We start from the raw sequence: 14701 nt of genomic DNA on the forward strand, positions 1-14701 counted from the left end.
GGACTTGGTTTCTTCCTTGCCACTTGAAGGTTTCAAAATGGCATCCTTGGTCAGGCCTGCATAAAAGAAAATTAGTGATAAATGGAGTATAAAAAGTGTTAAAGAACATGACAAAGGATATCCTTATTGTGGTTCTTGGCCTCCCATCTGCCCTTTGCCAAATCACGCCATGCACGTTCGACATAAGTGAAAGTTGAGGCTAACTTTCGAACCCAATCTTCGAGGTCAGGTACCGCTTGAGGCATCCAAGGAGTAGCTGCATGTCGGAAGGGGATATTAGGCGAAGTCGAAGAAGGTACAAAGAACAAAGTTTAAAAGATCACTTACGGTCGAAGTTCTACTCCTCAGGGAACAACATCTTCTCTTCCGGGATAATGTCGCGGGTCCTCACCCATATAAAACGGCTCATCCAAACCCGATCCTTGTCCTCATCGATGCTCGAGATTAAAACCTTCGTTGCCCGACGTTGGAGCCTAATTAGTCCTCGGTAGATTCGAGGCCGGTACAACCGCATGAGGTGATTTAGAGTAAACTCAAGCCCCTCGGCCTTGCTAGAGAAGAAGCGCAACATGATTACTATGCGCCATAGAGAGGGGTGGATTTGGCCTAGGGTGACCTGATATCTTTTACAGAGATCAATAATAATTAGGTCGAGGGGATCCAATGTGAAAGGATAAGTGTAAACACTTAGGAACCCCTCTACATAAGCGGTGATGCTCTCTTCGGGAGCAGGAATTTGCACCACAACCTCAAGACCCCAGTTGCAGTCCCTCTTCACGGCCTTGAGGTGGCTCTTCGATATCGAGCACATGTACATCGACATATGCTCACATCGGCCCGGGATCAATGAAGGGTTTTTGACCTTGAAGTCGGATTTTAGAGTACACAGGCCGGGAACATATTAATGGGGAAGCGGCTCCACCGGCGCCTTGCCGCCGGACGGCCAGGAAGAGGAGCAAGAAGCTTTCTCCTTCTGCAGTACAGTCTTTGAGATTTTTGCCATTTGTATAAGTAAAGAAGAGTGAAGGAAGATGAAAAACTGGTAGTTTCGATGCTAACGAAGGTGGCTATACAGACGACAAAAATGAGGAGACAAAAAGAGTGAGAATACTTAGAGGTTTGATTAGAGCAAAAGTAACGTTTGATTCAATGAAGGAGTGGGTATTTATAGGTTCATGGCGAAGGTTTAGTGGTGTTAGTGGCCGACCGCTAACTGACAAGCATTAATGATTTGGGGAACTGAACTGACAGGACGTTTCGATCAAATCCACCACTTACATCATAAGGACGACTTCATGATCGAGGTTTCGAAAAATCAAGGCTCAAACCGTTTCTTATCATTTTATTCCAAGAAACGTGGGGACTATCTGTATACGGTCGAAATCGGGCATGTCAGATTTCATAGGCACGAGGAGCTGCCTCGAGAGTAAGCTCGTAATAGACCAGGCTCGAGCTCAATGGCAGAGTATGGAGCATGAAAATCGAAGTGCTCGCTGAAGATCGAGACCGAGCATGACCGACTTTGAGTAAGGCGTAATAACGGAATGGCGAAATATTAGCAACCGACCGAAAATCTCGGCGAAAATCACGGAACAAATCGAACCAAGTGGTTATTCATGCCAATCATGGGATTTATTTCCGTTATTAATATTGTACCTTATTTAGGATTCCTCTACTATATAAAGAGGGACCCCATTCATTTGTAGAGGAGACAGATTCACTGAAAAACATATACCAAAAGCGCTGCTCTCTATTTCACTTACTATCCATTACTGTTCATCATTGTTTATTTTTATGTTCTTTACTGTTCTTCTTATCCAACTTCGAGACCATCTTGAATCGAGGTCGAAACCTCTGCTAGAACACTGGTTTGATTTATTTTATTATTCAGATTATCTATTCAATTTCTTGTTTATCAATTAGTATTGGATTAAACCACTACTGAAAAATGGCAGAATTCCGACCGCCAAAACGGTCGAAAATCACGAATTTCCGACTACTTTTCAACCAAATTTGGTCGGTCGGAAAACAGTTGGTCTGAAAACTATTTTCGACTGAATCCATCAGTGATTTTCGACCAAATTAGTTGGAACGTTCAAAAGGGCAGACGGCCAAATATTTTTAAATTTCCGACCAAAGTGGTCGGAATTTACCAACCGAATCCGTCGTAATAATATTTAAAAAAATAATTATTTATTTAAAATTAAATAATATAAATATATAATTTCCGACCGAATCGGTCGGAAACTACTAATTAAAAAATAAATTTTATTTAACTTCCGACGAAATCCGTCGAAAACTTTTAAATATTAATTTTTTTTAAAAAAAAATTCCGACCGAATCGGTCAGAAATCTGGGAATTTTTGGCAAAATCTGGGCAGTTGTCCGACTGTTTTCGTCGAAAATCAGTCGGAAGTTTCTTTAAAACTGGGCAGAATTCTGCCCAATTTTGAGCTACACCACCTGTCAAACATTACAATACAACAACACCAACAACCAATCAACCATTAACACAACCTAAACACAACCAATCAACCATTAACCAACAATACAAATTATTAACATAATAAACTAACAATTAACACAACCTAAAACAAAATACCAACCATTAAACCTAACATTTATTTTAAAACATCCAAATAGTAGCCCACATTCAAGTTTTAAAATAAAACATAAAGTTGTCTCTCACAATCAAGTTTACCAATAAACCAAAACATCACACCTAAACTATTACACATCAGATTCAGTTTGTTCATCCTCATCATCAGATAAATCATGCCCATGTTTCCTTATAAATTTCTGCATCTTAACAAATGTTCCGAATTGGGAGTCCAAATATTGCTTCAAATCACAAATTTCTTTTCTTATATCTTTCATTTGTTCTTGATTTTGAGAAGAAGAAGAATTAGCTAAGAGTGGGTTTGGATGACCTGTAGGTCGATGTACTCCAAGTCCGTAGACTCTGTCTTTGTTTACTCCACCCGCTGCCTCTGTCCACAATGAAGCCATATCATCAGTTGTTGGTTGAGTTGAAAGAGGCTAAGTTTGTTGCCATTCTTCCACCCTTTTATGATAATCTTCCTGAAATGAAAACATAACTATTATGTAAACAAACTAATATTAATAAATCATAAATAATTATGAAGTTTGTATTTTACATATGTATCCAACGCACGCGTCTCCACCCAGTGTTCTCTTGTATTATCCCTCTTCTTTTTCTTGTGCATCTCCTCGAAGACCTCAGCGTGACTCATATCTCGCCCTCTTTCCATTTCCTTCATAACAAAAAGTATGAGTTAGATATTACAAACGTAAAATTCTATATGTAAAACTAAGAAAAATATTATAAGTAATTACCAATCTTAGTTTATGGGCCACCAAACTAATCGAACCTCCTGTATGCAACGAGCCACCTTTACTGGAGGCACGGTGTGCCTTTGCTTGTTCACTCTTCTCCTTCCATTCTGCGGTATTCCATTTCTCAAGAAGTTTATCCCAAACATCTTTTCTTAACCAGTTTGGCATTTTACCGGCATTCCGAGCAGCGAACATAGTATCTTTAATCCGCTGAGCAGCCTTCTTCTCGAAAATACTATTTATTGCATTTTGATCCTGAAGATGCCATGTACACTTTATCTGTAATATAATAAAGTAACATTAGATGAAGACGATAATTATTAAATAAATGTAATCAATTTTTATCCTATATTGATTCTACATTTGCTCTCTGATGTTGTACGGTATCTGTCTCAAGAATTCCAAGGCTCATGAAAAATAGCTTCATAGAATCCACAACCAAATGTGCAGACTGAAAGGATGACAAAAACCTGCATTAAAGTTAGCATATATATAATTAATAAACATCTTAAAGTTTCAAAAGTTTTAATTATAAATAAATATTCATTAATGTTAACATATCTAAAAGTACAGTCAAAACTTAAAAAATAGTATAAGAACCTTCTTACCCATCCTCGTAGGGGACGATTATCAATCAATTATAATTATCAAATTTTTCTGTATGAAATTTGTACCATTCTTCTGTATGAAACTTGTACCCATTGACCAAGTATTTAGACATCATTTTGACTCTAGGGTCAGGTCCCCAAGTTATATCACGTAAAAATGGGTCATTAATGCCATTAGCTGGATCATGAACCTATATATATAATTAAATATAATTTAGAATTTTAAAAATACATATAATTAATTTACATATAATAAAAATCATGTTAAATAATAAGTAATACTTACAAATTCTTTAAACCACTCTGAAAACTTGGGATAAACAACATCTTGCCCATATGTACCCACAAAGTAACTGTCTTTATAACATTTATTAGTTAAATCAGTGGTAGATCCAATATAAAAGTCTGTAATATATACGAATATATACTTACCTATAATAAGGTTGGACCTCAGGGCAATTCAACAATACATGTGTTGTAGCTGACTTTAGCTCCATCTCAGACAACATTCACTTTGGACTATTTTTTGGACCTCCTTTACTTGATTGATTAAAAATGGAAAGGGTTGGTGCTAAAGGATCTATTTCGCCTCCATCGTCATGCCGATTTGGTCTATTCTCAAACATGGAACATCATGTTCAAAATAGTATGAACAGAAATAAGTTGTTTCTTTAGCCACATATGCCTCGCATATCAAACCTTCAATTTTTGATCTATTTTTTATAGTCTGTTTACATATGCCAATAGTCCTGCATAGTGTTATTTTTAGACTAAACAATCTTTAAAGCAAATACAAAAGGTAAATGATTAAATATCATTACCTCTCGAAGGGATACATCCATCTACATTGAACTGTCCCTCCAAGCCGTGCCTCTTGTGCAAGGTGAATTGGAAGATGTTCCATTACATCAAAAAAATCAAGAGGGAAAATTTTTGCCAGCTTATTTAAAGTTAAGATAATGTTACTCTCCATATAAATTAAGTTCTCCACCCTCAATGTGCTAGAACACAAATCCTTGAAAACGCAATAGGCATCAACGCTTTCATGAAAATATGACAATCGTGGCTTTTCATTGACGCTAACTTCCCTTCTTTCATGTAAACACACATGGACAAATTTGATACGTACCCATCAGGCATCCTCAAATTGTTAACCCAACTACAAATCTCTCTTCTCTCGTCCAAGGTGAACGTGTAACTGGCTTTGGGCTTCTGAATCTTGTTGTTAAAGTATGTCAGATACAACTCACTTCGCCTACAATATTCCTTTAAGTCCATCCTGGCCTTCAAGTTATCTTTGGTCTTGTTAGTAACATCCATAACAGTGTTAAACAAGTTGTCAAAAATATTCTTCTTGATATACATGACGTATAGATTATGCCGAAGAAGATTGTGCTTCCAATAGGGTAATTCCCAAAATATGCTCTGTTTAGTCCAGTTATATGTGACACCATAACCTGGTATCTTAGATGGTAGAGACTCTGTTACTTTAGGCAGATCCCTTACTCTACTCCAAATTTTTTCTGAACACAAGCAGGCCGGTGGCTCCTCAAAATCAGTTCGGTTCTTCATAAATGCACTTGTATTTCACCTAAATTCATGATTCATTGGCAAGAATCTACGGTGGCAGTCGAACCATGTATTTTTACCTCCATGTTTTAAAGTAAATGCTTTTGTGTCTTTCATACAACAAGGGCAAGCTAACTTTTCAGCAGTCGACCACCCGGACAACATTCCATAAGCAGGGAAATCATTTATAGTCCACATCAAAGCAGCATGCAATCTGAAGTTTTATTTAGTTGATATATCATATATTTCCACACCTTGATACCATAATAATTATAACTCGTCAATCAAAGGTTGCAAGTATACACCAATCAAACTTTTCAAATTGCATGGACCTGGAACAATACAAGTTAGGAACAGATATGGATTTGTCATACACAAGTCGGGCGGAATATTATACGGGGTAACAAACACTGGCCAATATGAATATGGTGCAGCAGAGACAGCAAATGGAGTAAATCCATCTGTGCATAATCTCAACCTAATGTTTCTTGATTCACTAGCAAATTCGGGGAACACCCTATCGAAATGCTTCCACGCTTCTCCATCTGACGGATGGCAGAGAATACCGGGTGGCCTTCCGTGTTCGTAGTGCCATCTCATATGAGGAGCAGAGCTTATTGATGCATACAACCGCTTTAACCTAGGTATAAGAGGTAAGTAATGTATCGCTTTAACTGGAACTTTCTTTTTTGTATTGGCATTTGTGACTTCCTTAAAACAAGGCTGATTACAAAATTTACAGTTCTCTAGAGATGCGTCATCCTTATAGAATAACATGTAACCTTTCTCACAACAATCAATTCTCTCTGATGAAAGACCCAACTTAGAAATCAATCTCTTAGCAGTGTAGAAATCTTTTGGTAAGTCAATGTTACTTAGATTAAGTTCATTCATAAGCCCAATAATAGAATCTATGCCCGCTTGGAAAATAGAACTATCTGATTTATCACTTAGCAATCTAACCGCAACAGACAACTTGGAATTTACTGAGCCTTCATACAATGGACGACTAGCTTCCTCTAAATGTTCATAGAAACGCTTAGCCTCATCATTTGGTTCGGATTGAACCCCAGGAAACATCCCAAAAGCAACCCTCATCATTTCATTGTATCAAAATTTTCAACATTACGCTCCGCAATGGGGCTACCCTCACCACCAAAAGAATTATGAAAGCTAACATCATCTAAACTAGCATGATTCTCCCCGTGAATAGTCCATATGTAATAATTTTTTACAAACCCTTTCTTGTATAGATGAACTTTAACTTCGTCTAATTTCAATAACTTAACACACTTACATTTCGCACAAGGACACCTAATCCTTCCTCCAATAAGAAAATCATCAAGTGCTTGAGCCTTAGCAATAAATTCAGCAACCCCTTCAATCAATTCAATCAATTCATCCCTCAACCCCGCACGATAAGGATGATTCCTATTATACATCCATCTACGATGCACAAATTCCATCTACACAAATAGAAATCTAGAAATGAGATATGTAAAATTTTTTAAATTAATATTTTTTAACACTCGAAATCTCGCATTAATCCCTATTCTAAATAATATAAGTTTTTAAGTATAATAATTAAATTTGAATAGCTTCTTAAATATTCATATAATCCAAATTAACTAATGATTTCTCAAAGAAAAAAAGTAGTCATAATTAATAATTATTTAAACTATTTCAACATATAAAAATTAAAGAATTCAAATAGAATATAAAAATTAACGCATTTAATTTAAAGAGCATAATTGTTTAATATAAAGTAAAATGAATTCAAATATTTGGGATCTACAATAACAATTATGCAAAAAATAATGGACTAATCTACAACAACAATTTAATAATTTAGTGGATGAAAATGATAATAGATTTCAATTAAGCTTAATTCCATGAAAATCAAAAGATATTAAAAAAGTTAGGAGTGAGACATATTGTCAAAAGTAGTAAACTAGCACTAAGAGTTTTAATAGATTCTTCACTTTCTCCTCTTAAAATTAGTACCCTCCCCAATATAATCAAATGTGATGAATTGCTATATATGTAACAACTGTACAAATTAATTAGCAAAATTATTTAGTAAAATTATCCCCAACTTGCTAATGTTATCTCCAAATTAGTATGTAATTTACCAACATATAACTTTAGCATATAAATTTAATTTAGCAACATATAACTCTAAATTACCAACATATAAGTTTAACATATAACCCTAAATTACTAACATTACTTTAACATATAACTCTAAATTACCAACATATAACTTTAATTTAGCTACTAACAATAGTCATAGATTTACTTTAGCTAACACCAATCAATTTTTACAAACCAAACTAGGAGCAATTAAACAAAATTAGTATATTTTAAAAATAATAAAGGAGGGTGGGGGAAACTTACCTGGTAGCGGAGGGTCGTCGCCGGTGAGTGGCACTGGTGATGGCAGCGGTGGGTTGGGTGGGGGGAGGGAGAGGGGAGGTTTGAGTGTAAGAGAGAGAAGAGAGAAGGAAGAAAACAGGGAAAGAAAAAAGAAAGGGATCGGTTGGGGGGGGGGGGGTTAAAATTATATTTCGACCGTTTCGGTCGGAAAATAAGTCAAATAGTCAAACCTCGTTTTAATAAAAAAAATTCCGACCGAATCGGTCGCATTTTTTTTTTTAAAAATTAATTCCGACCGAATTGGTCGCTAACAGTTACGCGGTATTTTTTGCCAAAATTTACGACGGATATAGACGGAATTTCAGTCCTAATTATTATTAAAAATTGAAAAATATATATTTATGCAATTTCCGACCAATTCCGTCGGAAATTTGAGACTACTTTTTCCGGTCGGAATATGTTGGTCGGAAATTGGCCGTTTTTTAGTAGTGAATCACGTATCCTTAAAATCACTAAATAAGTTTAATTGTTACTCGAATTTTAGGGTAAAGAAGTAAATACTACTTAGATTAGTCAATGATTTGTTTTGGTTGCTTTTATGTGATAAAGGATTTGGTTGGATATGTTCAAGAATAAATTATAAATAGTAATTTACGATGGTATGATCCGTGTGAAAATCGGTTTTAGAAAAGCAAAAATGATGAAACTATGTGTGTATAGAATATAGATCCATCAATTCAACCATCTTTTACTTTTGAGGTATATACAATTTAGGTGCTGACAGCTCGTTCTTAATTGACTTAAATCTTATTTTGAGCTAAACTTAGGCCAAGTTCTATTGGTGAAATTTAACATTTTAAATACTAAATCAATATATAATTAGTCAAATTATAATAGTAGCATTCTTTCTAGAATAACTCGAACAAATATCATTTACAAAAATACAATTTTGGGATCTAAATAAAACATGCATTAGATAACCCCCGATGATCTTAATTCTCTCTCCATTTTATTTTATGTGTCTTAGTTTTAATTGAGCACAAAGTTAAGAATATAAAGTTCTTAGTTTTAATTGAGCACAAAGTTAAGAATATAAAGAAAACTCTTGTAATTTTAAATTAAAAGTGTACATAACATATCAAAAATACCCGTTAATTTTATGATTTTAAACATGCCATGATAGTATTATAAATACAAATATGAATGTTCGGATTAAAAAATTACTAAATATAAAGGAGTGTATTTTCATTTTTTTTTTATTACATACGAGGTAGGGGAAGGGAAAATAAGGAAGGGGATTACAAGGTGGAGAATCGAACCCTCACAGCAAAGTAAAAATTCAAATAGCCATCGATATGTTGCTTGCTCATGAGACCTGAATGAATTAATGTAAAATGTTCAAGTTTATGTCTATTAAGATAAACACATGAACTTTTTTTGATCGACAAAATTGACTGAATGCGATTAGTTTTAAATGATTACCGACTAAATATCGATCGAAATGGATGAGTTGGAAAAAAACTGATCAATAACAAAAATTGACCGACTCGATCGAGAAAAATCGTCTAATGCAATCGGTTAATTGATGAGAAAATAAATTAAAAAATTTAAAATACCAACCGAGTCCGTCGATTTTCTTAAATTACTATTTGGTTGAAATGGAATGGTGTTTTAAGAAACCGACGTTGTTTTTCTTAAATTATGCAATTATAAAATACACCATCTAAGGTACCACTAGATCACTGATACTTGTTGGTCTTACTAAGATTTTTTTTTTTTTATTTATACTCTTCAACCGCATTTTTTCGTGAAATTAACCAACCGACTTGGTTGGTTTTCTTTAGAAGATTTAAATTAGCGATCAACTCGGTTGATTTTTTAAAAAGAGTTGGCTGAAGAGCTAATCAAGCCGGTCAATTTTTTAAATATAATATTTAATTTATGTTAAATAGGAAACTGACTGAATCGGTTAGTTTTTTGAAAAATGATTTTGTGGTACGCATTATCGACCTACTCGGTCGGGAAAAATAATTTTTGCAATTTTTTTAAAAAAAAGAAAATTATTTGCTAATTCTGTACGACTTCGTCGATTTTAGGTCAGTATTTTTAACTGGACGACTACTACGGACGGATTTGAGTTGTTATATAGAGTAAATTTCATGGGTGGTCATATAACTTTGTGTTCTGTGTACGGTCAAAACCGATTAAGTCAGTCGTATGGATTGGTCGAGATGATAATACTTCGATAAAAGGGTATCTGCATAACGACAGGTCGAGGTCCGAAGTAAGGACGTCAAGCTTCGAGATCTAAGACCGATCAATGATAAGATCGGTATCAATATCGAGCTCATATCCAAATCGAACTACGAGTCAAAGCGAAGATTATCGAAGATGCATAGACCGACCAACATTCACCCTAAATATCGAGACTCCAAGTCAGAATCGAGCTTGAACCAAGGCTGAGGGCTCGATCCAATACTGACAGGGCTCCGAGCCAGTATCGGGCTCACAGACAAGAGCCGTTGCAACAACACTAGGGGAGAGAATCTTGACGGAAATCGAGGAAAAGACAATTCATCATGGATTCTACACCATATTTTGTATTATTATAGATAAAGTAGGATCCCTCTACTATAAAGAGGGGAATCCTTGTAAGCATATGGGCATTGTAACAAAGACAACTGGAGAGTGATTAACTTTTTTTGGCTCATTTACTTTGCCTTATCCATCAATATTTTTTTTTCTCTGCCTTATATTTTATTCCATTTGTCAAGAACACATATATTTCTATTTCATTCTACGATTTATACCAAGTTATATCATGTATCCTTAGGACCATACACAAATTTAACTCTATCCAATTTTTCGGGTAAACAGTTTGGTGCCCACCACGGGGCTAAGGATAACAATGGTTGTTTCATACAAATCTGCAACACACACCAGTTTACGACTTCGAATGAGCAATGGCAAATCCTCGATTGATGGCTTTACCTATCGACAACGAAGCTGGCCTTTAAGATGAAACCAACAACTTGATACCTAGGGCCGAAATGCCACTTAATGATGTCGATGAAGCTCGGGTCGAAGTACCTGGAATTCGAGCCGAAGTACCGCTAGATGTCAATTCACAGGTGGCTCTTGAGGCAAACCAACATTTCGAACCGGAAAAAAGCATTCAAGGCGGTACTCGATCTGTAGCTCGAGACACCCATAACGTGAAGGAGATCGGAGTCAGCTTGCGTATGATCTTTGAAGTGTTACAAGCCCAATAGATAGCGATAGCTCAGTTGCAGAGCCAAACCCAGCTACCAAGCAATCCAGAGCCTAGTCAACCTCGAGAAACTGCTCGCAGAACGGAACCAGCCATAGTAAGGTCAAACGAGCAAGAATCAGGGACTGCTCTTGAAATTGCTAAAATACTTGAGGAGCTCACAAAGTGAATCGAAGCCAACGATAAAAAAGTAGAACCATGTCATTCCAGGGTCGATCAGATCCCGGGGGCTCCACCAATAATAAAAGGGTTGGATTCCAAAAAATTCGTGCAAAGGCCTTTTCCCTCCAGTGCAGCCACTAAACCAATCCCCAAAAATTCTGTATGCCCGAAATTCCCAAATATAATGGTACGACCGATCCCAACAAACACGTCACCTCTTACACGTATGCCATCAAGGGTAATGATTTGGAAGACGATGAGATCGAATCCGTGTTGTTGAAAAAATTCGGAGAGACCCTCTCGAAGGGGGCAATGATTTGGTATCATAACCTGCCACCAAATTCCATCGATTCATTTGCCATGTTAGCGGATTCATTTGTAAAGGCACATGTTGGTGCCATAAAGGTTGCAACGAGGAAATCGGACCTCTTCAAGGTAAAACAAAGGGGAAATGAAATTCTGAGGGAGTTCATGTCCCGATTTCAAATGAAACGCATGGAATTGCCACCGGTCACAGACGACTAGGCCGACCAAGCTTTCACCCAAGGGTTGAACCAGCAAAGTTCGATGGCATCACGTCGGCTGAAGCAAAATTTGATCAAGTATCCAGCCATAACTTGGGCGAATATACACAACCGATACCAGTCAAAAATTAGGGTCGAGGACGACCAGTTAGGAGCTCCTTCTGGATCCATGCATCAGAATAGGTCGGTTATTAAAAACCAGAGGGATATCGACAAAGAGCAAAGGTCGAACAGAGACCGATATCAACTGTACGTCGCAGATCGAATGAACAACGGTTCAACGCGCGATGCCGCTCGGAACTATCGAAGGAGTGATCGAGGATAAATTTCTCAGGGGCTTATGAGCAAAAGTGGCTTTGACAAATATGCTGATCCTATAGAGGCACCTCAGCTATCATAGTATAATTTCAGCGTTGATGCATCGGGCATTGAATCAGCAATCGAAAGAATCAAAGATACTAGGTGGCCCAGACCCATGCAAACCAACCCTTCCCAAAGGAACCCGAATTCGATGTGCAAGTATCATGGTACGCATGGACACATGACCAAGGATTGCAGACAATTAAGAGAAGAGGTAGCCCGTCTATTCAATGAGGGCCACCTTCGAGAGTTCCTCAGTGACCGAGCCAAGAATCACTTCAGAGAAAGGGATGCCAACAAAGAAGACAAACTAGAAGAACCTCTGCATATCATTCATATGATCATCCGTGGGGTCGATACTCCACAGGGACCCATGCTCAAACACGACAAGATACAGGCCACGGGGGAAAAACGAGTTCGGGGTTATGTACCCGAGGGCACTTTATCATTCGAAATTGAAGAAGCCGAGGGCATCTCTCAACCTCACAACGATGCTCTGGTAATTTCTATCCTATTAAATAAAGTTCAAGTTAAGCGTGTCTTAGTGGATCCAGGTAGCTCTGCGAATATCATCCGATCTTGGGTAATGGAGCAGCTCGGTTTGCAAAATCAAGTCGTGCCCATAGCTCGGGTCTTAAACGGCTTCAATATGGCCAGTGAAACAGCTAAAGGGGAAATTATTCTGCCCGTGAATATGGCTAAAACCATCCAAAATACCAAGTTCCACGTAATCGAAGGCGACATGAGATACAACGCCCAACTCGGAAGGCCTTGGATCCACAGTATGAGGGCAGTACCTTCGACTCTCCCCCAAATGATGAAATTCCCTACGATGGACGGTGTGAAAATAGTATGCGGGGAGCAACATGTAGCGAAGGAAATATTTGCAGTCGATGGAATAATACCGATACCAACGTTATCGGCCTAAGAAAGATCGAGCACAAAAGATAAATGAGAAACCAAATAGCAATCACAGCCACCAGCCTCGACCGAATTGGTGAAGCAGGAAAGAGAAGATGACGAGGAAGAGTTTCAGACACCTCGAGCTTTTATCGTCCCCGATGACTCCGACGCCACCAAGTCAACGATCGAAGAGATGGAGAAGGTTATATTAATCGAACATCTGCTCGAGAGAAAGATATACCTGGGAATGGGGTTGACCCCCGAACTCAGGAAAAAACTTATTTAATTTCTTATTGATAATATAGATTGTTTTGCTTGGTCCTATTTAGACATAGCGGGGATCCCACCGTCGAAGCAAAAAAGAAGACCTCAGTCCGAGATAAAGCACGCATTTGTAAAAGATGAGGTAACTAACCTTCTCAAAATAGGGTCAATTCAAGAAGTAAAATATCCCAAATGGTTAGCTAGTGTGGTTGTAGTCCCCAAAAAAGGGAACAAACTCAGAATGTGTGTAGATTATAAAGATCTAAACCAAGCATGCCCCAAAGATTCTTTTCCACTGCCTAGCATTGATCGCTTGATCGATGCCACAGCCGGCCACGAGATCCTCATACTTCTCGACGCCTATTCCGGGTACAATCTAATTCGCATGAACCCGGAGGACCAAGACAAAACATTATGTATCACTAAGTATGGAACCTATTGTTACAATGTAATGCCATTCAGGCTAAAAACCGCAGGAGCTACTTACCAACGCCTAGTGAATAAAATGTTTGAGAAACAAATAGGTATGTCGATGGAAGTTTACATTGATGACATGCTAGTTAAGTCCCTGTGCGCAGAGGACCATTTGACTCATTTGCAGGAAACATTCAAAATCCTAAGGAAATACAGCATGAAGCTCAACCCCGAGAAATGTGCTTTCGGGGTTGGATCGGGCAAGTTCCTTGGCTTTATGGTATCGAATTGGGAAATCGAGATCAACCCGATAAAATCAAGGCCATCGAAGACATCACCGTCATGGATAATGTGAAAGCAGTACAAAGGCTAACTGGACGGATAGCTGCCTTAGGCCGATTCATTTCAAGGTCGTCCGATCGAAGCCTCAAATTCTTCTCTCTACTCAAAAAGAAGAACGATTTCGCCTGGACCCCGAAATGCCAGCATGTGCTAGAATAACTGAAGCGGTACCTATCAAGCCTACCACTACTTCACACTCTGAAAATAGATGAGAAGCTTTACTTATACTTGGCAGTATCGAAAATCGCGGTAAGTGGTGTCCTAGTTCGAGAAGAGAAAGGTACGCAATTTTCCGTTTATTATGTAAGTCGAACCTTAAGGGAAGCAGAAACTAGATTTCCACACTTAGAGAAATTGGCGCTTGCATTGATAAGCGCCTATAGAAAGTGAAGACCATACTTTCAATGTCACCCCGTATGCGTTTTAACCACTTACCCACTTCGAAAAATTTTGCACAAGCTCGAACTATCGGGACGACTAGCCAAATGGGCCGTCGAACTCAGTGGGTACGATATTGAATATCAGCCTCGAACGGCCATCAAGTCCCAAAT

At 37.7% G+C, this 14701-nt stretch overlaps 1 protein-coding gene across 1 annotated transcript; it reads right to left on the reverse strand.

The window, feature by feature from the left end:
- Positions 1-2689: 2689 nt before the first annotated feature.
- LOC138910296 (uncharacterized) lies at positions 2690-4078 on the reverse strand. The gene is made up of 5 exons (XM_070201526.1): positions 4032-4078; positions 3740-3827; positions 3358-3636; positions 3159-3275; positions 2690-3081 (listed from the first exon to the last, which is right to left on the reverse strand). The coding sequence occupies exons 1-5, from the start codon at positions 4076-4078 to the stop codon at positions 3040-3042; spliced, it is 573 nt and encodes a 190-aa protein (XP_070057627.1). The 3' UTR covers positions 2690-3039.
- Positions 4079-14701: the final 10623 nt, after the last annotated feature.

This window comes from Nicotiana tomentosiformis, chromosome 4 (genome assembly GCF_000390325.3).
Source record: "Nicotiana tomentosiformis chromosome 4, ASM39032v3, whole genome shotgun sequence".
NCBI lineage: Eukaryota > Viridiplantae > Streptophyta > Magnoliopsida > Solanales > Solanaceae > Nicotiana > Nicotiana tomentosiformis.